The 26313-nt window shown below is 37.5% G+C and overlaps 1 protein-coding gene across 1 annotated transcript in view; it reads right to left on the bottom strand.

Annotated features, from left to right (window-relative positions):
* Positions 1-26313, bottom strand: part of chm (CHM Rab escort protein) — a 66005-nt gene continuing 39692 nt past the window's right edge. Inside the window, exons 10-15 of the mRNA XM_079898308.1 lie at positions 21785-21889; positions 19670-19733; positions 16342-16438; positions 10848-10958; positions 823-980; positions 1-738 (exon numbers count right to left, since the gene is read on the bottom strand). Coding sequence (XP_079754434.1) covers positions 484-738; positions 823-980; positions 10848-10958; positions 16342-16438; positions 19670-19733; positions 21785-21889 — 790 coding nt within the window. The 3' untranslated portion in view covers positions 1-483. The remainder of the gene's footprint in view (positions 739-822; positions 981-10847; positions 10959-16341; positions 16439-19669; positions 19734-21784; positions 21890-26313) is intronic.

Here is a 26313-nt window from a genome sequence, read left to right as displayed (position 1 = left end):
TACATCTTCAATTAAATATTTAATGCCAGCAACCCTTTCTGCATGATACATTTATAGCTATTACAAATACTTATGGATGTGATGACGCAAAACAGACTACATACACGAAAGCATTTAAAAAACATTTGAAATACAAGTTCTTGGCAAAAGAATCTTGAGAAAGTGAAGCAGCAGCTCCTCACTAAAATCAGTGTGTTTGTCCTCCTGTAGAATATATAATAGGCACCTTGCTTGAACCATGCAAAATAGTGAATACATATACATATGAATACATTCTGGAAAAGAAATTCATAAACCGCTTACAGTAACCGGTCAAAATAAAATATTGTAGAGGGTACTGAGTGTGAAAGTGCAAAAAGAAAGGCACATAAAATCTATAAAAAGGGTTGATGAGAACTTGGGTTTTGAGACTATGTATTTTGGATTCCATATGCTCAGTGAAATGGTGATTGAAGAGGAAATGAAGAAAAGTCTCTAAAGGGGTTATTCTTCAGAGGGTGGGCTCGTGTCCAGCGGTGTCTCCTGGGTAACACTGTCCATCTCTGCAGGTTCAGAGCTCTCAGTCGATGGACTCTTCTCTTCCTCCGCCTGGCTTTTATCCTCTTCGGTGTTATTGCTCTCATCAAACCCTGACCCTTCGGCCTGCGGGCCGTCTCCGTCGTAGATGATGTCCTCTGGGTTGGGTGCAGGTGGACAGAAATCTTCATCCGGGAGGAGATGGTGAAACACTGATTCAGCCTGGAAATAACAAGAATGAATAATAATCATAATAATAAAACATCCTATAATTTAGCCATAGAACGTAGTGTCTGCTGGACTCACCAGTTTAATGGAGTAGTCGCTGCCCAGGCTGCTGTCGGGACCGGTGCAGACGTGAACGTTGCTCGGCAGGCTGTAGCTGCTGCTGTCCTGGGCCGACGTGTCCCTCATGTTGAAGTACATGACCCACAGCACTGCAGGCTTGCTTCTCTCCTCGAAACCTGCACGGGATGTTTAAGCAGTCATTTCTTTACTGTCTTTTAATGTCTTAATGCATTTTAGATGCCTTGACAATTCCTACAAATATTAAGCCTGTCTATATTAGGTGATCACTGTCCTGGAGGGTCACTGTCCTGCAGAGTTTAGCTTCAACTTGCCTCAACACCACGGCCTGCAAGTATGCCTAGTAAGACCTTGTTTAGCTGGTTCAGGTGTTTAATTGGGGTTGGAGCTGAACTTTGCAGGACGGTGGTCCTTCAGGAGCAGGACTGGACACTCCTGACCTAGATGGAACCTTTTCCCATATGTTCTGCACTGATTTTGAGGGAAAATCCATTGGTATTATATATCAGGAATATATGAGGTCCAAAAAAACATGTCGGTCAAATGTTTGGGAGCCGAAAGTACTATGCTCAGTCAAATATGCAAAATAAATTTTAATATTTAATAAATTAACATGCAAATGCAAAATATTGTAGAAATGTATTAATGTTGGGTTGTTAGGATTATGTGGGCACAGATTCTAGCGTTATTGTGTCATTTTTATATGAAAGAAATCAAATGCTGTTGTGGTGATGGAAATCAACACCAATTAATTTATAAGAAATACCATTAATATCAATTTTGATATTAAATATTATAAAATAACATATAATTATGACTAACCTAGCCACCAATATTATATTTATAAATGGTATTATTATTGCTACTCAGTCCCTTTTATTTATTCATTATTAATTTTGGGAACATTTCTGCATGTATGTTATCATTTATAAAGTCGTTTCTGTAGTTTATTTGAAACAAAACTCATGTCACACAATATTTTGAAGATTTTCTGTTAAATGACTGTATTTCCCTCAGGAAGGCACATTGTACATTGATCATGTCAACACTGAATAAACGTAAAAAAACCCTATATTGATATTATATAATAATTTCTTTATATAATATAGTTTTAAACATAACTATACATAATGTATTATTTATTAATATTGAATATAAATGTATTATATATGAAAAATAGTATAAATTATAACAAAAAAAAAAAAAAGGCTGTGGAAAGATTTTGAAAGTGTACATTAGAACCCAAAATGTAGAGTAAATGGATCAACCTCTTGTGCACGCCTCAGCCTTATACAACTTAAAGTCCTCCATCGTGCCTACTACACAATGTAGACTTTCAAAAATTTACCCAAATGTTGATGATTTGTGTGTTCGATGTAAAGCTGACAAGGTAGACTTTTTTCATATGTTTTGGGCTTGTGAAAAGTTGACTATTGGACATTCATATTTAAAACATTAAATGAGGCCTTTAGTTTGGATATAAAACCCAGTGTTGAAGTTGCTATTTTTTGGAGTACCAGAACACGGAGTATCACTGACAAATAAAGTAAAAAATTTTATTGCTTTTGCCACCTTATTAGCGAGAAGAAGAATATTATTGGAGTGGAAGTCAACAAGCCCGCCTAAAGCCTCAACGTGGTTATGTGATGTAGTATCATACTTAAAATTAGAGAAAATTAAATATTTAATGAAAGGATCTGTCCAAAATTTTTATAAGACTTGGCAACCCATGATTACATATTTTGAGAAGATGAAAACTCTCCCACTTATTGATCAATGTTAAATATTAATCACCAATTGGAGTTTTGTTTTATAATTGTGTACGGACCATGAATATGTCAGGTAATTGTATTATTGGCTATGTATTTGTGTATATATATATATATATATATATATATATATATATATATATATATATATTCCTTACTGTTATTATATAGCCTATATATAATTTTTTATTATTGTTTATTTTTTTAAAATTAATTATTATTATTTTTATTTATTTTATTATTATTATAATTTTTTTAATTGTTGTTATTTGTATTATTATTGTCTTAAACTTTATGTAATGTATTGTTAATTATTTTGGCGCAAAGGGTTATAAAGGGGGGAAAAGCTATAACTTAAATTGTATGTAACTTTGTTATTTTTCTTTTTTTATAAAAAAAAAAAAAAAAAAGAACCCAAAATGTATGCAAATGAGGGAGTTTGCATCCTTGTTTAAATGTGAGATGCTTCCATACACACAATAACAGTATGTTTGTAACAAAACAAGTGACAGCAAGATGACATGTTGGTGTTGTTTTTTTTTTATATGAAACGTACAGTGAAACTTTCAGCACCAAGGACAGCGGAAAGCATTTGATGAGTTGATGGAAAGCCTGTTGACACTTTTGACACCAAGGCCTTGTTTACACCTGGTATTAAGATGAGTTTTGGTTGATCGGATCACGAGCAGACGAGGGACACATTCCCGTTTACACCTGGTGTTTTAATCCGTCTCTTTTGTCCACTTTCAACCACTTCTGTCCTGATTTCTTCAAGGGGAGGGTCTATGTGTGGGTAAATGAACGTTTTTTCAGATCTTTCGATCTAATGGACAATATAAGCTTGTGCAATTTAAATATGAACGAGAAAGACGACGACAGAAATACATACTGAGAGCATCAGCTTTCATTTCTGCTCTGACAGCCGCAAGATCACCCCGAACACTGTGAGTGTGTGTTAGAAATCAGGATTGGTGAGAGAACATTGAGCTTGGTATGTTTTTCGTCTTCAAACCAAACTTGGGTCTCCATCCGACAGAGTTTAAATCCTGTCTGGCTAGCGCGCCTCCCATAATGATTACACATTAGTTCAGTAGCCGGTCTTTTGTGGAGGTTTGAACTGCATTCGACCACATGAGCGATTACACTACGAAAGCAATCCGTTTTAATGTGTTTTCGACCCTCTGGAAGTGGTCGAAAGTGGACAAGCTCAAAACGTTTTAGACCCCGTTTACACCTGTATTTAGCATCGTCCACTTGGGATCCGATCGACCAAAACACATTGTTATTGCTAAACAGGGCCATACACGCTGCATCCAAAATCGCGTACTGTGTGAGTAGGTACTACATTTGAATTTACTTTGGGGCCTTTAAAAAAGTACACTCTATAATAGTATGAATATGGTTAGTATGAATGAAATGTGGACGTACTACATCCGCCATGTCTTTTCTGTCACATGACCTACCAGTGTCCATTGCGTTGCTTCACTTCCACTCATAAATCCTCTCCCACGGCTTCATGGGATAATAAAGTGTCCATCAAATGCACACTTCAGTCTCTCGGCAGAAGATTCTACTGTTTTTCGCATACTATATAGAAGGGAAGTATTTAATTTCAGACGCAGCAACAGTCTGGTCTACTTTTCAGATTTTTAAACGCACACTTAGACAGGAATAGATCAACAGACCAACATGATGAGCAACAAATCAAACTCAGTTTTGTTTTACATGCCTCTCTAGACTGGTGTAAGACTGCTTTAGTTAGGCCAACTAGAAAAAAGTAGGAATAATATTGTCAAAAATGGCACTTTCTTCATATACACCACTTATGCCAGTTTTAAAAGACTGACGTTGATTTATCATGAGATGAATCATTGTTAATATTTTGCTAGCGGCTGCATGACATGGGTCATCTAATCTCTTTTTCTTCTTCTCCTTTGATGACATCTTAGGCGAGACGGGCTCTATGGTCCAACAGAAGAGCAGAGAATCTCAAGAGTGTGTGCGCGTGTGTCTCGCTGGTTCGTTTAAAGCGTAAAGCTGTCAGTCTGTATCATTACCCTTTAAATACACGAGCCTCTGCCGCAAAAAGGTGGGAAAAGAAAGGCTAGAAAAAGCGAGAGGGAGAAGGTGTCAGTCTGAAATGTCAGAACGGTCATTACCCAAATGTCACACAATTATGACGCGTGTTCCTTTTCCTGCCCGGAGTGGCCCGGTGATTTGCTTAATTTGGCGAGGGGGCGAGGTGTGGCGGCATCAATGTTTAACGCCACTTCAAATACACCACCCATCCTTTCCTCTGAATGCTGCCGGGTCACTGATTCACAAAACACTGAACACACACTGCCAAAGAATCTCTTCTATTATAGAGTCCAGACAGCCAAGAACATGCGACTAGATAATATATGGACACAGAGAAACTGGGAGGGGTAAAGAATAACCAAGTGTTGAAAAAATATTATTTATAATGATATAGAAATGCATAATATAATACAATAAAACATCTTATACTAAGGGGCTGTTGAATACTTGAATCTTATTGGTTGACTAACGTTATAAGGTGTGCCATTATTTTCAGGGAAATGTATGGCTCAAGTAGTTCCAGGCAGGTCTTGACCGCATTACAGTTCCTTATCGCTTCACTACGCCAAATGATTTCAGCTATTTAAAAGGTCCTTACAGCCTACAACAAATGTCTTGAAATACAACATCTGAAGTTCTGAACAACGTCTTCAGGTGTAGTAACTGTAGTATAAGCAGAATAATTGACTATGGTCCACTGAATTATTAGAAAGCAATGCACAGCACCCGAGGTGCACTCTGCTTCGCGTCGTGGCTGCATCACCACCTCAGGTGTGCATTATTTTCGAATAATTCAATGGACTGTCATCAATTATTCCTTACTTCATCGATTTGACAGCACTTTTGCTCTCCGAACAAAAGTAGTTCCAAATTATGTGAAAGCAGAATCAAGCGTTGCGTGTCTCTGAGCAACACACACTGCAGTGGGGTTTCATTCCTCGCTTGAACCAATGACTCAATGTTTACTCAAAGTGAGTGAAATTCGAAGATTAACTTTTGTATAAAATTTATTTTGTATATATAGTTTGGTTAGCATGTATCTTATATCTTAAGTTTAAAATTATACTGAAGTATCTGTAAGTATGCAAGCGTTTGGGCCGACAGCCAGACGACGCAGTGGCTCTCTTTCGGTCATACATACGCACACATGTTCCCAGATGTGACAAATGTCAGATTAGCATACAGCAGCACTCCTGATGGCGGGTAACACATGCCTGCAGCTGCAAACCTCCAAAACCACTGCCACCCTCTAACACACACTGGCACACTGCCTCAGTACACACACACACACACACACACTAAACCCCCACTGGCCTCTACAACCCTTTAATTAAAACTCACAACATCTTAGATTTCACGATTTTACGAGTCGTTTTCAACCAAGTCTCTCCCTTTCTTGCACAGAACAACCTCTTGGACAATAACCAGTCTGGTATCAAAAGTGGCCACTCAACTGAGATGGGCCCAACTCTCGCTTATTGAAGCTCTGAGACTGGCAAGAGCAGCTTCCAAATCTTCAATACTCATCCTGCTGGATCTGTCTGCTGCTTTTGACAGAGTTAACACCAGATCCTCCAGTCAACCCTCATGACGAACGGCATCTCGGAACTGCACTCCAGTGGTTTAAGTCTTAACTCTCAGGTAGGTCCTTCAGGGTGTCGTGGAGGGGTGAGGTGTCTAAGTCGCAACATCTAGCTACTGGGGTGCCTCAGGGCTCAGTGCTTGGACCACTTCTCTTCACTTCTCTTAATCTACATGTCATCACTAGGATCTGTCATTCAGAAACATGTTTTTTTCCCATCACTGCTATGCTGATGACACACAACTCTACCTCTCATTCCAACCAGAGGATCCAACAGTAGCTGCTCGCATCTAAGCCTGCCTGACAGACATTTCTGGCTGGATTAAGGACCACCATACTTCAACTCAACCTTGTGAAGAAAGAGCTTCTTGTGGTCTCAGCCAACCCAACACTTCATCACAACTTCTCCATTCACCTGGGTTCGTCAACCATAACTCCATCCAGGACAGCCAGGAACCTTGGAGTTCTAAATGATGATCAGTTGAACTTCACAGACCACATTGCTAGAACTGCCCGGTCCTGCAGATTTGCCTTATACAACATTAGGAGGATCAGGCCCTTCCTATCGGAGCATGCTACACAACTTCTTGTCCAAGCTCTTGTTCTATCCAGACTGGGCGATTGTAATGCTCTCTTGGCAGGTCTTCCAGTATGCACTGTCAGATATCTGCATCTGATCCAGAATGATGCAGCTAGAGTGGTCTTTAAGGAGCCGAAAAGAGCTCACGCCACATTTCTCTTCATAAACTTGCACTGGTTGCCATTCACCACTCGCATCAAATTCAAGGCACTGATGTTTGCCTACAGAACAACCAATGGGTCTGTACCCGTAAAACTAAAATCATTACTTCAGGTCTATGTGCCCTCCAGAAGCTTGCGTTCTGCAAGTGAATGGCGCCTTGTGGCACCATCCCAAAAAGACACAAAATCACTTCCACGGACCTTTACCTTGACTGTGCCCTGCTGGTGGCATGACCTGCCTAACTCAACCCGATTCTTTAGCCATTTTCAAGAAACTGCTGAAGACACATCTCTTTTGGCAACACTTGACCCATTAATACTAACACTTACTGTTCTATATCTATAAAACAACGACAACAACAACCTTGCTACGTGTACTGTGCTGAACTAACTAGGACTGGTCACGGCAATTGGATATTGCTGCCCTATTGTTAGCTTGATTGCTTCTATTGCTCTCCACATTTGTGAGTCGCTTTGGATAAAAGCGTCTGCTAAATTATTAAATGTAAATGTAAGAATTTACATTTGTACACTGAGGAAAATGTGAGTGTTTTCCCATGCAAATCTCACCATCGTGTGCCCTGTTTACATGGTATTAAGCAGTATTAAGATTAAGCATTTTGGTCGATAGGATCACAAGTGGACGACACTAAATACAGGTGTAAAAGGGGTCTAAAACACTTTGAGCTTGTCCACTTTCGACCACCTCCAGAGGGAATCGAAAATGCATTCGACCGGATTGCTTTCATAGTGTAGATGCTCAGTTGGTTGAATATGCTTGAACAGCCAAAAAAGACCACCTACTCTCCACCTACTGACTTAATGTGTAATCATTATGGTAGGCGCGGTAGCCAGACTGGATTTAAACTTTGTTAGAAGGAGACCCAAGTTTGGTTTGAAGACGAAAAACATACCAAGCACAATGTTCTCATACCATTCCTGATTTCTAACATGCACCCGGTGTGGTCTTGCGGCTACCAGACCAGAAATGAAAGCTGATGTTCTTTGTGTGTTTTTCTGTCTCCTTTCGTGTACATATGTAAATCGTGTGAGCTTATTTCATCCAATAGATTGAACAATCTGTAAAAGCTCATACATGTACCCGCCCATAGACCTTCCCCTCGAAGAAATCAGGACAGAAGTGGTTGAAAGTGGACAAAAGAGACGGATTAAAACACCAGGTGTAAACAGGAATGTGTCTCCCACTTCTACTTGTGATCTGATCGACCAAAACTCATCTTAATACCAGGTGTAAACAGGGCCATGAGGAAAGCGTGTTGTCGGTGGTTACCAGGGCATTACTATGTAGTTGCTAAGGTGTTTGGAGTTGTTTTTATGTAGTCTACACGTGGTCATATATGAGCCTTGATCTTTTCGATGGGTTCAAAATCCCCAAGGAAATCTTCAGTAGTTGCTGTTGATGATTTGTTCCATTTGGCTCCATCATGATCTAAACAGACTCTCTTTCTCTCTCTCTCTCTCTCTCTCTCACACACACACACACACACACACACACACACACACACACACAGCTTTGACCATGGGGATGAATGAAGATCTACCCAGGTGACTTTGTCTCTCTGACCTGTTCTGGCCCACTGCTCTTCTTATCTAGCGATTCATCCTCAAGACCTCTGCCAGTATTTGTTCTGACATTTTAATTAAAATAGTACTAGCTCATTCCTGTGATAAAAAGGCTGTGTGTCACCCAGCGGGGCCCCACGTCTCGCACCCTCCGCTGTGCCGGCCACGCACCTGAGCACACATGCTTACACACACACAAAGAAACAATTATAACATTTCTATTTTGTTGAGCCGCAGAAGTACTTAAATTCACAACAAGAATCAATATAAAAAGGCAATGCTTGAAAAGAGAGTATGTGCATGATGGGAAAGTGATAAAGATTAAAGGTGTGGGGAGATGATGGCTGATAAAGAGAGATTGAGTTTGTTAGATGGAGTGAGGAAGGTTGAAGATGCCGTGGACTTGATGACCTTGATCTTACAGCCGTGAAATACAGTCATCTTACCATCACACTTATTCTGGAGTCAAGACACTGTTATTACACAAATTTTGATAAATTGTCACATTTTAGGAATCGTCAATTATGACATGAAGCTATAGGAAAGGATCAGTGTCAAGAAATTAAATCAAGTCCAGCTACAAACTAGTCTAGTAGCTAAACTTGTCAAAATTAAATCGTAACAAGGCTTAGTGGAATTATTAAATTGCAAAGGCTGCAATTTAATTAAATAAATATATGCACTGCATGTTTAAAAAGTGAAGGGCGGCACTGTGTTCTTTTACACACAAGCAGCTCATGATCTGGAGTTATCAGTGTCTGAAATGCTGCGGCACAAAAACTCATTTCTACATGTGCTCGGAGTATGGATCACTTATAACGAGCATTTGGGAACAGTGTGCCAACCATCTTCCCAAACTTGTCATGAAAAGTGCATATTAAACAGCCGTTTCAACAAAAGAGAAGATTTTAGGGCTCCCTGCGGGTTTCTGCCAAAATAAACAGAGTCTGCTCACTGCAGAGCCAATGGGTGGAGCTTGACGTCCAGTTCCGCCTCTCTGGACCTCGGTTGAGCTAGAAGGTCCAACCACACGCTAAACCTTTAACCTTAACCATATCCCTAAACCTAATTAGGTTAATTCACAGAAGTGGAGCTGGACTAGGTCAAACTCCACCCATTTGGATCTGCAGTGAGCACTACTTGAAATCAAAAGCTCAAAAGTTTAACGTTTAAAAATGAAGAAATGAAGAAACCATTAATATTAGTATTTGAATTTTACAGGTATATAATTTTTCTTATTTTTTATTTTACAGTGAAATATTACAATAGTAATACTTAATTTTTATATTAAGTATTTTTAATAAAAAATATTATTTTTTTTATTTAGTAATAATAATCATAAATAATAATAATAATAATAATAATAATAATAATAATAATATGATATAGAATTACAACATTCTTTGGACAAAATAAATAAATAATGCAATCACAATTTTTATAAGAAAAATCTCAATAGGTTTTTCCCCAAAATCATGCAATCCTTCACAGAGGAAAAAGTCATTCCAACGCTTGTCTTTTCTCAGATGCGGTTAATTGAGATTGATTCGATTAATTAATCAGCACATAATGTAATTATTTTTTTTAATCTTTTGCCAGACCTATTTGAAACGCCTGAATTTACACTGAACTCAACTAATAACACTAAAACATTAAACATCTGAATGAACCATCTAAAATGAATCATGCATCTCAACACTGCTTCAATAACACAAGAGAGAGGACATCCTAGGAAAACAAAAGTGTCTGGAAAAAAATACTACTCAGATATTTTACCACGACTATCACCAACATGCGTACAACTAACATAAACTGATCTTTTTTTTTTTTTATCGAATCTTTCCAAACTCACAATGTGATTCCACCCTTATGATCTGAAGGTAGATTGTGAGGTCGTATGTGACAGGTCGTGCTCAGATTCACTCTGAAGGAGCCAAGCAGACCCTGACAGAGCATAATGGGAATCAATGGGAGCAGCGCCTGGCCCCTGCCTGCCACACCACCATCAATATCAATCACTGTTATCGCCAATAACGTCTCCATGTAAGCCCTTCGCTGAATGTCACAGCAATACCAGATCTTTCTTTAAAGAGAGGAAGAGATGATCTCTCTTTGACACGGGCGGCAAGGTTAGTTAAGTACTGTTAGCAGGACGTTTGGCGGATCTGTATGTGCAATCGGAGGTCGATGCGCAAAAGGACTGAAAATGTTAATGGGTTTAAATGATGGGGAGTTTTAATTGGAAGTGAAAGAGCTGGGTGAGGTCTTACCTCCAGAAGGTTCCTCTCCAGGAATGGCGGGAATGTCAAACAATTGAGATACAACTGAAGCAAGATCTTCTTGGGCCGTACCAGAGGATGAACAGGTCAAGTGGACCAAATCTGTTAAAAGAGACCACAACAGACAGTTTAGGACAATTAAGGTGGGCTTAATCTGTACATTTGGTTTCACATTGTTCAGAAAAACTTTTCTTGGAAAATTCCATTGCCATTTCTATACATACACACACACACACACACACACACACACTGGTACTAATGGTTTTTATATTGAGCTACTGACATTTTCTAGCCCCTAACCCTAAATATACCCATCACAGAAGTATTTTAGCGTTCTGATCTGAACTACAAAGACATTGGCATGTCCTCATAATGTAGCCTGAAACATGAATACACACTTCAGTAGGACTCATAATGTAGGTCATCCAACCAGTGTGCACACGCACACACACATTTTTTTTCTAGGCAAGTTTTAATTTTTAATGCTTAATTTTTTTTCATTATAACAATCAGGACACAATTTTCTTTGATAAATTAACAGGATCAGAACTCAAGCTGCCTGCATATAAGCTGCATTAGGCAACATGTCAGAGCATGTTCACTTTACTGGCAAAAGCTTAAAATTGTTTAAAGGTGCAGTGTGTAATATTGACAGCTAGCGGCAGAAATGGGTACTGCAGTCCAAATTCAAAATATTGGAGAGAGTCGTTCTCCCTCCTCAGACTCGATGCTCACGCGGGTTGCCAGATTGAGGACATGCAACCGAAGCGAGCACAATTGACAATGCAAAGCGACAAGCCTTAAAATGTAAGCTTGTCTGATAATATATCTGTGTTTTAATATGCCTCTGTTCGCTGAGCTGTTTAGATGGATGCAGAGGCTTTTTTAAGTTTTTAAGGAATCTGTGATCTCTGACCCAGTTCAATTGCTGGCTTCCATGGCTCAAATACGCTGTTCCACCAACTGGCAACTCAGGGTGTCGAAATACTATTAAATACTATTCTGTTGTAACTAGTGTTGTCAAAAGTACCGACTTCGGTACCAATTCGGTACTGAAATTTAAAAAATGTGACCATACCAGCATTTACTTCTAGCATTTTGAGCGCTGTTGAATGGATTCTTAAACACCACTGATTGGACATTGTGTTCACATGCTCAACATATATGTCTGTGATTGGCCATTGTGTTCACGCGCTCAACATACATGTCTGTGATTGGCTACAATGATCAACTGTTCAAAAACATATTGCAATCAGAGACATAAGCCACATTTCCACCGTAGGAACCTTCCCCAGGAACTAGTGACTTTGCATTTATTGAAATGCGGAGGACGAAATCCAGAGGGAACTGGAAAGTCATGCGCAGTCCTACATCACCGGACTAATTTGCCTAATCTTCATGGTACTTTAGACTGCGATGGAAACGCAGACAGCAAAAGGTCTGAGGGAAAAAAAGTTCCTGGGACAATTATTCCGGGTAATTTCGGTGGCTATATATATTGAGCGCGTGAACACAATGGCCAATCACAGACATATATGTTGAGCGCATGAACACAATGGCCAATCAGTGGTGTTTAAGAATCAGTTCAACAGCGCTCAAAATGCTAGAGGGAAATGGCGGTATCGTCAAATTATCAAAATTTCAGTACCGACTTTTGACAACACCACGGAACGCACATTTCAAAGTAGAATAACTGGCTTTAGCTTTTTCCTAAATACCTGCTAACATATTATGGTGTTTTTATGCTTTACTACAGTAAAAAGATAAATACATAAAGCACCTATAAACAAGTATGACAAACCGGGCTAACATCCTAATCTTAGAACAACTACAGTAAGACTCTGGTCTTCCATGAAAGTAGCCCTGAAAGTGATCCAGAGGGGAAAAGAAGAAACGGGCACCAAAATTAAAATCATAACAACAAATCTCAATTCTCATAAAGGTCTGAGAAGTTCTACTAGTGGGATGTGTAGAAATGTCCTGGGTAATCCCAAGAGTTCACACACACCACTTCCAGGCTTATCATTACTTCTCCGATGTGCCTTCCTGTGGTCTGTGGTACGTGGGAGTGTGTGCGCGTGAGGATCAAAGAGAACAATTCGAGTGCAGGCAGCTCAGGGCGGCACACAGGCTCCGTGTCACACAGTGGAGAGGTGCACAGATGTAGGCATCTCCAGTGGGACAGGAGGAGCAGCTTCACTAAAGGCTCTAAAAACACATGGGATATTGCAGAGTTTTGAAAAAGATTCTCTCCACTGCCAAAGACATTCCGGGGGCTGATTTTAAAAGTCCTGGATAGTTAAAAGTGAACACTTGCAGTACAGGTGGATTCACAATATATCCAGTAATGGACATGTAATATTCTGTTTTGAATCTTGAAGAAAATAAACAATATTTGTTCTTTATTTGTTTGTTACATGAACATAGAGTATATGTGGAGTACATGGATTCAAGAAAAAAAAAAAAAAAAAATTCCTGTAATTTATTGCGATTAATCAAAACTAACATTGAACTTTGTAATATATTTTTGTATCGTAATTCATCTTTTCACACTGAATCTCTAAAATGAAGGTAGAAATTAGTGTTGATTATCAATTCGAGCGGAAGTCCGATGGTGAGACATTGGAAGAACTAGTTATTCAACCCGAACCTCCATCGCAAGGACGGCTTGAGCAGGACATTTCTCAGTGATATGTTTTTACTCAGATTGCCGTACATTATGAGATGCCTCTATCAGCATTAACAAGTGTATGTCCATCAACAAACTGCTTTATCTATCAAACCGTTTCAGACACTATGAGAAAGGAGGTGATGCTGCAATTTATATCATGAGAAAATGAATGTGTTTTTTGACCTTTTAAGCATGTGAACCTGTTGTAGGAGACCTCCGAAACAAAATTAGGAACCTTTAAAATAGCATAATAGGGGCACTTCAAGTCCTCCATTCACTAATATCCTCTGATTGAAGCTTAAAGGGCCTTAGTAAAATCAGGCAAAATGTTGTATGGAGAAAGTATGGGGCCTTTTCTGATTTTATATTGATTTTAAAAGGTAAAGTATGTATTTATTTGTTAAAATAGTCATCTTTAAATACTTAGGGTATTCTAAGGGGTCCTATTATGATTTTTCTTTTTACATTTTCAGCTTTTTTTTTTAGTGTAATTTGAGTTGTTTGAGCATGAAAAAGGTCTGCAAAGCTATAAAGCACAAAGTTGTTTGGAGTTTGGAGTGCAAAGGGAGTTTTTGTCTATATCATTAAGCACAGTTTCTGAACTCCCTGAAACGCCACGATTGTAGTCTTGAGTTTTCTTCCGGGAACGAATAGTCATAATATTCCTCATTTAAATAATTCCTACCCAAGGCATACACAAAATAAAGGCCTGGTTGAGTTGCGTTAGTAGTGTGTTGAAACTCGCGGTTAAGGTCAGGGGTGTGGCATTTCCCAAACACGCTCGAAGTGGTTGACCAATCACAACACACTGGCCCAGCCGACCAATCAGAGCACATTGCGCTTTTCAGAAGGAGGGGCTTCATAGACACTGGAACTAAACTGAGCGTTACTGACAGACTGGGAAGAGAGGTGCTGCAACAGTGTCAAATATGTGAAAAATAAGGTGTTTTTTTTTTTTTTTACATCCAAGCATAAAAACCTATTCTAGTAGACCCAAAAAAACTAATTCAAGACTTTGAAAAAGGGCATAATAGGTCCCCTTTAAAACATACCCACAATGTAATGTGAAGAGGCTGAATCTGGGGCCGAGGACTATCAGGAATATCTGCTTGTTCAACCATATTTTTTGCAACACAGTTTGGTGCCGCTATACGCTAGTGGCTTAAAATTGCACACTTCACCTTCAAAGTATACAATCAGTGGTCTTGGTTTTGAAAGCACATCCAACACAACCAGCAGCGCAAGTAAAACAGTCTTGTCATAAGTGGTTAATGATAAATAAAGACCATCTTCTCCTGCGAACGCATGTCTGTCACGGTCATCATCATCCGCTGATTGCGAAGGATGCTTTCAGGTAGAAGTGCATTACTTAAAGAGGAATGACTATGATCCATCTCCCTGTGGGATCGGGCTATAGAAAAGCAAACGATAGCTCTGATCCAGCTTCCTATCATTTCCCCTGAACTCAATTCCCAGAGAGAGGAAGTGGAGTTCCGCTGATTAAGCTTTTCATTCCCCCGTGAGGACGGAGTCAGTCACTGGGGTCTGCGCCAAGACCACTCCACCATCTCCACCTGATCCCCTTCACGATGATTGATAGCAAAATAGGGCCAGTGTAACAAACACAATAACTTTCATAAATAACAATGGAGTTAATGATGGAGTCATCACGGAGGTGGGCGGTGAACTGAGTGTTTTGAAGGACAGTTTTGACATTTGGCTGTGTTCAAAGACTATCAATGTGCATCACTGTGACAATTATTGGAAGGTCGCTGATACCGGTTTTGTAAAACAATGCAAAACTGAAGCATTTATTTCATTATTATGAAAAAGTTAGGAATGATTCAGATTTTTTTTTTTGAAAGAAGTTATCTTATGTTATCTCTCACCAATGCTGCATTTATTTGATCAAATTTAATTTCAGCATCGATACTCCAGTCTTCAGTGTCACATGATCCTTCAGAATTAATTCTAATTTGCTGCTTAATAATATACATGTATTATTAGTATTATCTAAGTTGAAACAGTTTTTGCTAATTTTGTTAATTTTTTGGGGGGTAAATCATGAAAATGTTTTTTTTTTTTATGAAAAGAAAGCTCAAAAGAACAGCATTTATTTGAAAGAGAATTATTTTGTAACATTATAAATGTCTTAACTGTTTTTTACACTTTTGATCAATTTAATGCAGTGCAATTTCTTTAATGTTCTTATTTTAAATATTAAACCAAACTTTTGAATGGTAGTGTATCACGGTTTTCACAAAAATATTAAGAAGCTAAAACTGTTTTCAACATTGATAATAATAATAATAATATAGAAATGTTTCTTGGGCAGCAAATCAGCATATTATAATGATTTCTGAAGGATCATGTGACACTGAAGAGTAATGATGCTGAAAATTCAGCTTTGATCACAGGAATAAGTTAAATTTTAAAATATTTTCAAATAGAAAACCGCTATTTTAAATTATAATCATATTTTACAATATTCTGCAGCACTGGTGATCATAAGAGACTATGCCCACTTTTGGCTTGTATAGACTAAATATTTGAAAACAGAAATTGCACACTATCATTACACGGTTGTTGGTAAATTTTAGAACTGGCAGAAGGGAAAACTGCAAATTGTTAGGAAATAATTGGCAGTGCTTTGAAAAGTCAGCAAACAAGGTTGAAACTTAAGTGTCACGTTATAACACCTGACCTGTGCGCAACGTGGAGCAACATGCATTTACCATATGATTATTGTGAATGCATAACTGATGTGTGATCATGGCAAGCGTGTTGCGTGACTGTGGTGGATGTGTAACTCACAGGTGCCAGGCATGCAAGTCATGGAGGAGGAACAGAGCTCCACCATCCTCATAGCTGGTGCAGAAGATCCCAGAGGAGGAATCGTCACCAACGAGATCTGCCAATAAAACAGAAAACACACAACTTACATCAGGGGTTTCCAATCCTGCTCCTGGAGGGCGACTGTCCCGCAAAGTTTAGCTCCAACTCCAATTAAACACAGCTGAACCAGCTAAGCAGGCAGGCAGTGGTGTTGAGGCAAGTTGGAGCTAAACTCTGCAGGACAGTGGTTCTCCAGGACCGAGTTTGGACAACCCTGATTTACATCTTACGGTTTACATCCAAGATATATGACTGACATATCATTCACCAATTTACCGTCACAACAAGCATAGTGCAGAATGCTATAGCTAATGAAATGAAGAAATTTCAGCACAAAAAAAAGAAAAAGAAAAGAAAATTAGGTATTTTACCCAAATTGTGAGTGTCAAGTAAATAATGGCATAGTATGTAAACGTCTTCGAGGATAATGCAGAGGTAAAACCTATTAGCTACATTTTGTGCCTGTGTAACAGGATCTATATAATCCTGTTATTACAATCCAGACAATATTTCCATACAGTCCTTGGGTTAAAACTGCTTTTTGATCAAGTCCAAGTGCAACAAGACAAGTGTGCCAACAAGAAAAGTGTTAGAGGAAGAGAATGCTCGTTTGGCGACTGTCATTCCAAAGGACGAACGGCTAATTAAAACCAGCCTGAATATTTAATTACGTTTTGTCACACACAGTCATGTAATATTCCATTTCCACACCGTGTCAAGACGCTGATATTAATTTCTGTTCGCCCAGGCTAATGAGCATAAATTACACCCACTTTTCCTTCCTCTCCTGATCTGCTTTGAATATTCAAGCATGAATTCCTGATGGAGAGCAAATTGGGCCGAGATTCAGAAGGTGTTCTGATCACTCTGCTTCCTTTTCCTGTACTCTGGTGGACAGCACTCAAATTAGCCTAAGAGGACGCTTGCATGTCGCCGTCCACTCTCGCATTGGAGACATTTATTTATCCAATTCTAAACCAGTAACAGCAAACAGAATTACTGTCCTTTCATTGAACTGGTTATTTTTTCCTCTCATAATTCACTTTAGAATGTTACGCTCGAGAACGGGATGTCAAAACTATTGTAACGATCCCACAAATCGGCTCTGATGTTTTGTTGCTTCTATGCCTGCCGAATCTTGGACGTGTTCCAAGAATCCATCCAAATGTGATATGCAGCATAAAAAAGATGTAATGCAATACAAGTTGAAAAGCAAAAGTGCAAGGCTGGCAAGAAACGTGCCACACAAACACACACAGCAGAGATGGGTCAATGCCCTTTAAATGTGCATGTGGATATGCAAGAAGAATGGAAAAGAAAGGAAGGAAGTTAAATGTGCATGTGGATATGCAAGAAGACTGAAAAAGAAAGGAAGGAAGAAAGAATGAAAATATATGCAAGAAGAAGAAAGAAAGAAAGAAAGAAAGAAAGAAAGAAAGAAAGAAAGAAAGAAAGAAAGAAAGAAAGAAAGAAAGAAAGAAAGAAAGAAAGAAAGTTAAATGTGCATGTGATATGCAAGAAGGAAAGAATGAAAAAAATAAAGAATAATGTGCTTGTGGATATGCAAGAATGAAAAAGAAAGAAAGAAAGAAAGAAAAAGAATATGCAAGAAGAATGAAAAAGGAAGAAAAAAAGGAAGGAAATATATGCAAGAAGAATGAAAAGGAAAGGAAGGAAGAAAAAAGGAAGGAAATATATGCAAGAATGAATGAATGATATGCAAGAAAAATTAAAAAGAAAGAAGGAAGGAAGGAAGGAAGGAAGGAAGGAAGGAAGGAAGGAAGAAAAGATATGCAAGAAGAATGAAAAAGAAAGGAAGGAAAGAAGAAAGTTAAATGTGCATGAGATATGCAAGAAGGAGAAAATGAAAAAGAAAGGAAGAAAGATGAAATGAACAACCAAAAGAAAGACTGAAAGAAAAAAAACGAAAGAAAATCGAAGGAACAACAAATGAACAAACAAAAGATCAAACAAAAGAAAAAGCAACAAACAAAAGAATGAAAACAGAAAAAAAAAAGAACAGAAAAAAGAACATCTGAATCTGAATGTCAGTAAAACCAAAGATATGTGTATTGATTTCTGGCGTAATCATATAGAAACTTCATCTACTATTATTAACAACCAACCCATTGAACTGGTTGAAGTATTTATGTTCTATAATTGATGTTACATTTCTAAATGAATACAGACAGTCTGTGTGAGATGAGTCAGCAAGGAAGCCAGCCAAACTCAACACTCACAAGACATTGATGACTGTCTTTTATAAGGCATACACTGAATCGGTTTAAACATTCTCATTTATTTGATAGTTTGCCTCTATAATAATTAAAAATGCACTGGAGAACAGTGCTAGGGGTGAAATTGCCTGGGTTGTCAGAGTTATTTAATAAGCATGTGCTTAGGAAAGTGAAATACATTTTATCTAATACATCTCATCCTCTTAACGATGCAATCCAGACTTTGAGCTAAGACCAACAGATTCACACTTTCATTTGTACCATGCGCTATTACTTTGCTTAATTTAAATAGCAAAAGGTAGATTTTTAATTTGAATTACTGATTTTGTTCATGTATTTTTATGCTGTGTATTTGTCAGTCTTTTATATGATGGTAATTTCCATTCTGCAGAACTACTTGCCCTCTAAAGTCTTAAAGATGAATAAATGAAAGTATGAAAGTATGAACAAACAAATGAGTGAACAAAAGAACAAATGAAAGAAAAACAAAAGATAAAAAAAGAAAGAACAAATGAACAAAAGGAAAGAAACTCAAACAAAACAACAAACAAAAGAAGAAACAAAAGTATAAACAACTGAAAGAATTAAACAAAAGATCAAAAGAAAGAACAAAGGAACAAATTAATGTATAAAAAAACAAAAGAATGAACAAACAAAAGATCAAAAGAAAGAACAAATTAATAATCACAAAAAAAAAAAAAAAAATAACAAATAAAGAAAAAAAAAAAGAAAAAAAAAAAAAACCTGAACAAATGAAATAAAAAACAGTATTTTAAGGTGACAGTTACATTGTACTTACTCCAGTAAGTACTGAGTAATATTTATTAGCTACATGTACTTATAGAGTTATGGTTAGGGTTTGGTTTAGGGTTAGTTACTTGTAAGTATGCATAATTTACTGTTATTACTATAGTAAGTACATGTAGTAACGTGGAACTACGTCACCTTAAAATAAAGTGTTACCGAACAAACAAATGCCTGTACAAAAGCAGGAAAGCAAGCAAGCTCACCTGCTGATCAGATTCTGAAGGCAGCACAGATCTGTCCGTGATGAGCACAGCTCGAGATATCTGCCTGTGGACAAAGACGGAGAAACAAAAGCACAATTAAAATCCTCACGAAAGAAAAGGCGAACAGGAACAAGAACAATCATTAGAGACAGAGAACATTTATTATGAAGGAGATTATTCAGAAAAGAGGGATGGATGGATGGATGGATGGATGGATGGATGGATGGATGGATGGATGGATGGATGGATGGATGGATGGATGGATGGATGGATGGATGGATGGATGGATGGATGGATGGATGGATGGATGGATGGATGGATGGATGGATGGATGGATGGATGGATGGATGGGTTTGACTACGTGAAATATGTGGCAAATATTGGATTTAAGAGCTTGAAAGTCTGCATAGCACTGTATGCTTTCATCGTATGGGAAAGAGCAGCTACATGATCCCTGCAAACATCTTCTGTTGAGTTCCACAGAAACTCATACGGGTTTGGAACAACATGAGAATTGAAAAGGAAAAATGTGACCAGGGTCGTCCCACAAAGCTAACCTGACCACTTTTATAAAGGCTTTATGGTGCTTGTATTGTAGCTTTTAGTTACATGTTTTAGTTAAAGGATAATTCCGGTATTTAACACTGAGTCTATTTTGTAGTTTGTTTTGGATGAACAAGAGTGGTGGACAAAGAAATTTTGACAATGGTTCCTGTCTCGACTTTTTGACTATTTTAGAATTGCCCATGACCGCTTTAGAATGGGAGTCTATGGCCATGCACAAACATGTCCTTAAAACAACCCTTAACTGTGCAACTCACCGAGTGGTTAGTGGTGTTTGTTGATGATTAAAAACAAATATATCGGCGCAATGTATGATTTCAATCCGTTTATTTTTCTATAGTGGAACTATTTTTTCAGATACCTCACAACCGCGTATAAACTTCCGCTCGGTATTTGAGTCTAAAGCGCAGTAATATCAACGAGCAATGAGTCCTCCAACAGAAATCAATGGGATTTTACAAAATGCCAAATAAAACACGACAGAAACTATTTCGCTACTCTACTTGTTTTGGAACATCAACAAACACCACTAACCACTCGGTGAGTTGCACAGTTAAGGGTTGTTTTAAGGACATGTTCGTGCATGGCCATAGACTCCCATTCTAAAGCGGTCATGGGCAATTCTAAAATAGGCAAAAAGTCGAGACAGGAACCATTGTCAAAATTTCTTTGTCCACCACTCTTGTTCATCCAAAACAAACTACAAAATAGACTCAAAGTGTTAAATACCGGAATTATCCTTTAATATAAGGACTTTTTTACTTGAATGAAGAAAAAAAAAACTCAATTGATAAAGATGTTGAGAAACGTGTTATGTATAAACTGGGGAAACCAGCCAATCACAGTATGAAATACAATTTGGTTAATTTTTGGTATATTAGAGGTATAACACAAAACAATGACAACAGAACAAATGTAGGTATAAAGGTATAACGTTTTTCTTGTGATAGTATTGAATATAGAAGTTCATGAGTTCTGATTGGGTGAAATGAAAGTGAGATGTCAACACTGTAACGCCCCTCTTCATTATAACAGCTGATGCACGTTAGACGGGACAATCAATATCTCTTTTCATGGTTTCTCATTAATTACAGTAATGAATACTAATGGACCCTTTTCAGACTGTGATGAAGCATTTTAACTGTCATAGGCATTGTAAATCCTGCACTGTTTTTTATCTTTTCTTTTTTTAAATATATGCACATTACAACACTACACTTTGTGTTACATTACCTTTGCATCAAATTACAAAAATCTAGTTACCGCTGCTGTGAGGGTGTATAATACAGCGGCTGTGGGAGTGACGGTAAAAATGACATCTTTCTCTCTTCTGACTGCCGTTTTCTGACTCTCTCTTTTTGAATGTTGTGAAAACACTATTGTGGAGTTTTTCTTTTGCTATTTAAGCAAAAGGGAACACAACAAATCTACTCAATGTAGTCTCTCATTCACCACGATATAAGTTCACCCAACTATGACGACTTTCACTTCTGAGAAACCCGGAAATGTGAAAAGGGTCAATTTCACTTTTGTGGCGTATTGTGTGCTTACCTGTAAGCTGTGCTCTGTCTTTGTTCATCTCTGATGTACGAATCTTCAACCACAAAATGACTGCAGCTGATCTTCTGACCGCGTGTATCAATCACCGCTTTAACTCTGTGATGAATGAATGAATACAAGAAGATGTATCAGGACAAGAAAAAGTCCATGCCCCAAACCAGACGTCTTTACCCAAAAACCTGCTCTAATCACAAAAGGGGCAGGAGATGGTCAGATTATGATTTGAAGATAAAATATTAAACACTAGAACATCATATATTAGCTGTCTCATTCTTCATGGGTCAGGTGGTTACTTCTAAAAGCTCTTTTTATAAAGAGAAGTGGCCTGTCGTTTCATGTGTGTCACTATAGGAAAATGTGTTGCTTTGGCATTTTTGCGTGAGGTCAGTATGTCATGTTAATAATTTTGCATATTTCTGGACCTACGTGGTTCATGACAATATATCAATCAGGGCTCGACATTAACCCTTGTAAAGTGCTATATTGTGCAACTATATTGGTCATTAACTTGTTGATTTTTCAGAGATTTTTAATACATTTTTTTCCCCAGTGTGTGCATGATCTTTCAAGTCAAATTCTAACATTTGATCAATAAATTCAATCATAATAATAAGACACTATAGGGCTGTTAATTTACACTATACAATTACAATTACACTACAATTACACTAAAATAATTTATACTACAATATTATAACTGCAATAAATTATGTCATGAGATTAAAAAGCAAAAAAAAAAAAAGAGAAAAAAGCAATGCCACTTTTAAACATCAAACTAAACTGCCAGTAGGTGGCAGCAAGTCACTGAATGAGTGAGTCATTGAATCATTTATTCAACCGATTTGTTCAAAACGCTGAACCATTCAGTAACCGAACACCGCTGAGTTTTGCTTTGAGAAAGCGCAATAGTTCTGCTGTTTTGTTCTTTGTTTGGAACTATTTTTGTTGATGAAACAGAACAAGAACAGTCAATATTGTGTCTAAAATGTAAGTGACTTAATATTAACTATTTGTTTATTGAACTATAAAATCAATGTAACATTTGCAGTCGTGATAATATTCGGCAAAAATAAATTCAAAAAGTTGAGATTTTTTCTTTATACCACATGATATAGTTAAGGCAAGCAACATAACACGACCAAGGGAGCTGGTGTTATGTTGCTTGCCTTAACTATATCATGTGGTATAAAGAAAAAATCTCAACTTTTTGAATCTTTACCTTACTATGTTTCTACCTCTACGAAAGCATCTCACAAAGAGACAGGCAGCACGAGCCTCAACAGCGCGACCTTGTTACCAGAAATATCAATCACCGTTTACACAGAATGTAATAAAATCAGAATCATTCTTGCACTTCGATGCTTCCCTAGTTATTTTTTATTACACTTAAGTTGTAATCAGGCTACTTTCACTTGCCCCTTCAAAATATCCACGTCAACATTACATTAAGCAATATTCGTTCCTGTTTGAACATTAAACAATTTTGGTACTTTGTCGGTTCGTCACATGATTTCACAATGTAAAATCTGGGTCCTGAAGAGAAACCAGTTGTGAACCACTGGCCTAGGGCACAGGTTTGACCTATCCTCCTTTAATCTCTGCAAGCGAGAAGGAAAAAGAGCGAGTGAGAGAGAAAAAGGTGGAACAGAGGAGAATCTGTTGGCTTGTTATGTCAAGAGTTATAAATGTGCTTTATAGGGCTCATTATCCAAACTAATGGGCTGGGGGTGACATCCTTGAAATGGACTTTCACAACACAATAAAGGGGCAAGAGAGCGTCTCCCTCCCCTGCCGAAAAGTCAGGCCTCGGAATAATCCTCCCCCAATGCCTAGATTGACTGCAGGACAGATCTGTTTATGTAAATGAAGATTTATTTACTCGGAGGAACTAGCAGAGGAAGCGGAGGGTTTCCAATCAATCGTCAGCCAATGGGCTGAGGGAAAGCATTATGGGATACATTTCACAAACCTAACACACCTGAGGGCAACCGTAGCAGGACGCTCTTGCTCACAGGAAGCTGCTTCCGAATCAAGAGAACAAACTACGTATTTACGCAAATTACTGCAAGGCTCAACCATGATTTTAGCCGGTCTAAGAGAGAGTCGGGACAATTGAAAAAACTATAAGGCCAATCTTTCGTTCCATGATCATGTAGATGTGATTTTATGCTTTAAAACTTAAAGATGTGTTTATAATTCTGTGATTTCAATTACAATTGTATAATTTATTATGACAAATTAAAAAGATGGTCTTATATAAATTGTAGAATATATACAGTATATAGTGAGAATTGTTTGTAAAGAAAAAATATACAAAAACAAAACATACATACATACATACATACATACATACATACATACATACATACATACATACATACATACATACATACATACATACATACATACATACATACATACATACATACATACATACATACATACATACATACATACATACATACATACATACATACATACATACATACATACATACATACATACATACATACATACATTTTTTTTTTGTCTTTACAAAAATCCTAACTACAAATAATTAATTAGCATTTGGAATCTGAATCAAATGAAATGCATTTTAACTAAATATAAACTTATTTTATGCATATAAAATTATGTATTTTATTTGTTGCTAAAAATAAAATCATTTTTTTATGGTGGGGTCAGTGAAAATGTTGGCAGTGCAAGTAAAAATCTGAACTATTCCAACTGTGGGCAAACAGAAAAAAAATATTTATTGTCGAGTCCTGGATTGGATTTTGATTGACAATCGAAAAAAATAAAATAAATTAGGTGTTATTTTCAAAAAGGTTTCTTTAATTCGTTTTTTTTCCTCAGCGCTTACTATGTAAAGAGTTTTCTATACAAGTGCATAAGTTTCTTCTGTCAGTGTGCATAAAACACTGAATAGTGCTAATGATTCCGTTTCACTTGCAACCAAGGCCAGTGTCGGCTTTGTAGATCACCATAAGAGTTCATAAATCTCCTTCATAAACCACGTCAGTGGCCTCTGAACCAATCAGCGTGATAACCTTGCACCCAACGATGCATGCGTTCAAACTCATTTGAATTTTATATACTTCTCTGCAAATGTGGTTTTGTGTAGGCTAAACAGATCATATGCTGAATGACACCATGACGGATATTACAAGCAAGAAGATTATTTGTCTTGGTAAATATTGCATAAAACAGTACACCATTGTTTTAAATCAATGAAATAATCTGTGCATACCAGTGTTGTTATTGTTAAAGTCCCCCTGTAGTCAATCATTGTATCCCTCAAAACTCACATTTGATCACCAATATGACATATTTAAAAGGTGTTTTCCCTTGAATTTTTTTGTCATGCCTTAAAATAGCTTGAACGTAACTCTACACCCTTGCCTCATTTAGTATACGTGGTTCTATGAATATGCAAATGAGCCCCGCCTCCACTCACTCACACCAGCTCAGAGATCCACACATTGACGTGATTGGTTACAAGGTATTTTGTGACGTCAGAAACACCAGCGATTTTAAACCGCGTCTTTGGTTCACGGCAGTTTTAAGGAGAAAATACTCATACACATGAAAATACCCATGCAAAACCCACTCAGCATTATACTAAGGTGTTTAAGGTGGTTGTTAATGCATTATTATATGACTGCTATGAATTTCCCTCTCTAAATTGTATTGAATTGTATATTTTGCACTACTGTTGAATAAATTAGCCTCAACCAATGCATTTCAATGTACAAATTGTCTTTGACACTTGTATATATGACAAATAAATAAACTAAACTAAAGCTAGGGTCTCCTGAGTGGTTTTTCACTTACCAAGCTTAAGGAGGGCTACCTTTGTTTCTATAACCAGATTTTGTCAATTGGCCCGACTCTCTTAGACCGGCCAAACTCATTGTTGAGCCTTGCAGTAATTTGCGTAAATACGTAGTTTGTTCTCTTGATTCGGAAGCAGCTTCCTGTGAGCAAGAGCGTCCTGCTACGGTTGCCCTCTGTTGGGTTAGGTTTGTAAAGCTTAAAGAGACAGTTCACTCAAAAAAGAAAATTCGGTCATCATTTACTCACCCTCATGTTGTTCCAAACTTGTATGAGTTTCTTTCTTCTGTTGAACACAAAAGAAAATATTTTGAAGAATGTTGACGGTAGCCATTAACTTCCATATAATTTTTTCCCTACTATGGAAGTCAATGGGTCCATCAACTGTTTGATTACCAACATTCTTCAAAATATCTTCTTTTGTGCTAAACCTTTTTGGGTGAACTATCCCTTTAAGGAGGGCTACCTATGTCTCTATTTCCAGGTTTACAATCCATTGAATTTTTTTAAAAGCAAACTGTAGAATAATCACATAAAAAAATGCTGGATGGAAACACCAAGATGTCATTGAGAATGTCCAAAATGTACATAAATATGGTGGATAACATTTTTATTTGTTGAGAAGATGCGCATAAATGCAACTAATCACAACAATAGTGCTGCTTGTCTTAGCAGGCACCTCCAAA

This window comes from Squalius cephalus (assembly GCF_949319135.1).
Source record: "Squalius cephalus genome assembly, chromosome: 17".
NCBI lineage: Eukaryota > Metazoa > Chordata > Actinopteri > Cypriniformes > Leuciscidae > Squalius > Squalius cephalus.
Note: the sequence above shows the minus strand (reverse complement) of the source record. Positions and strands in the feature narration are given on the sequence as shown.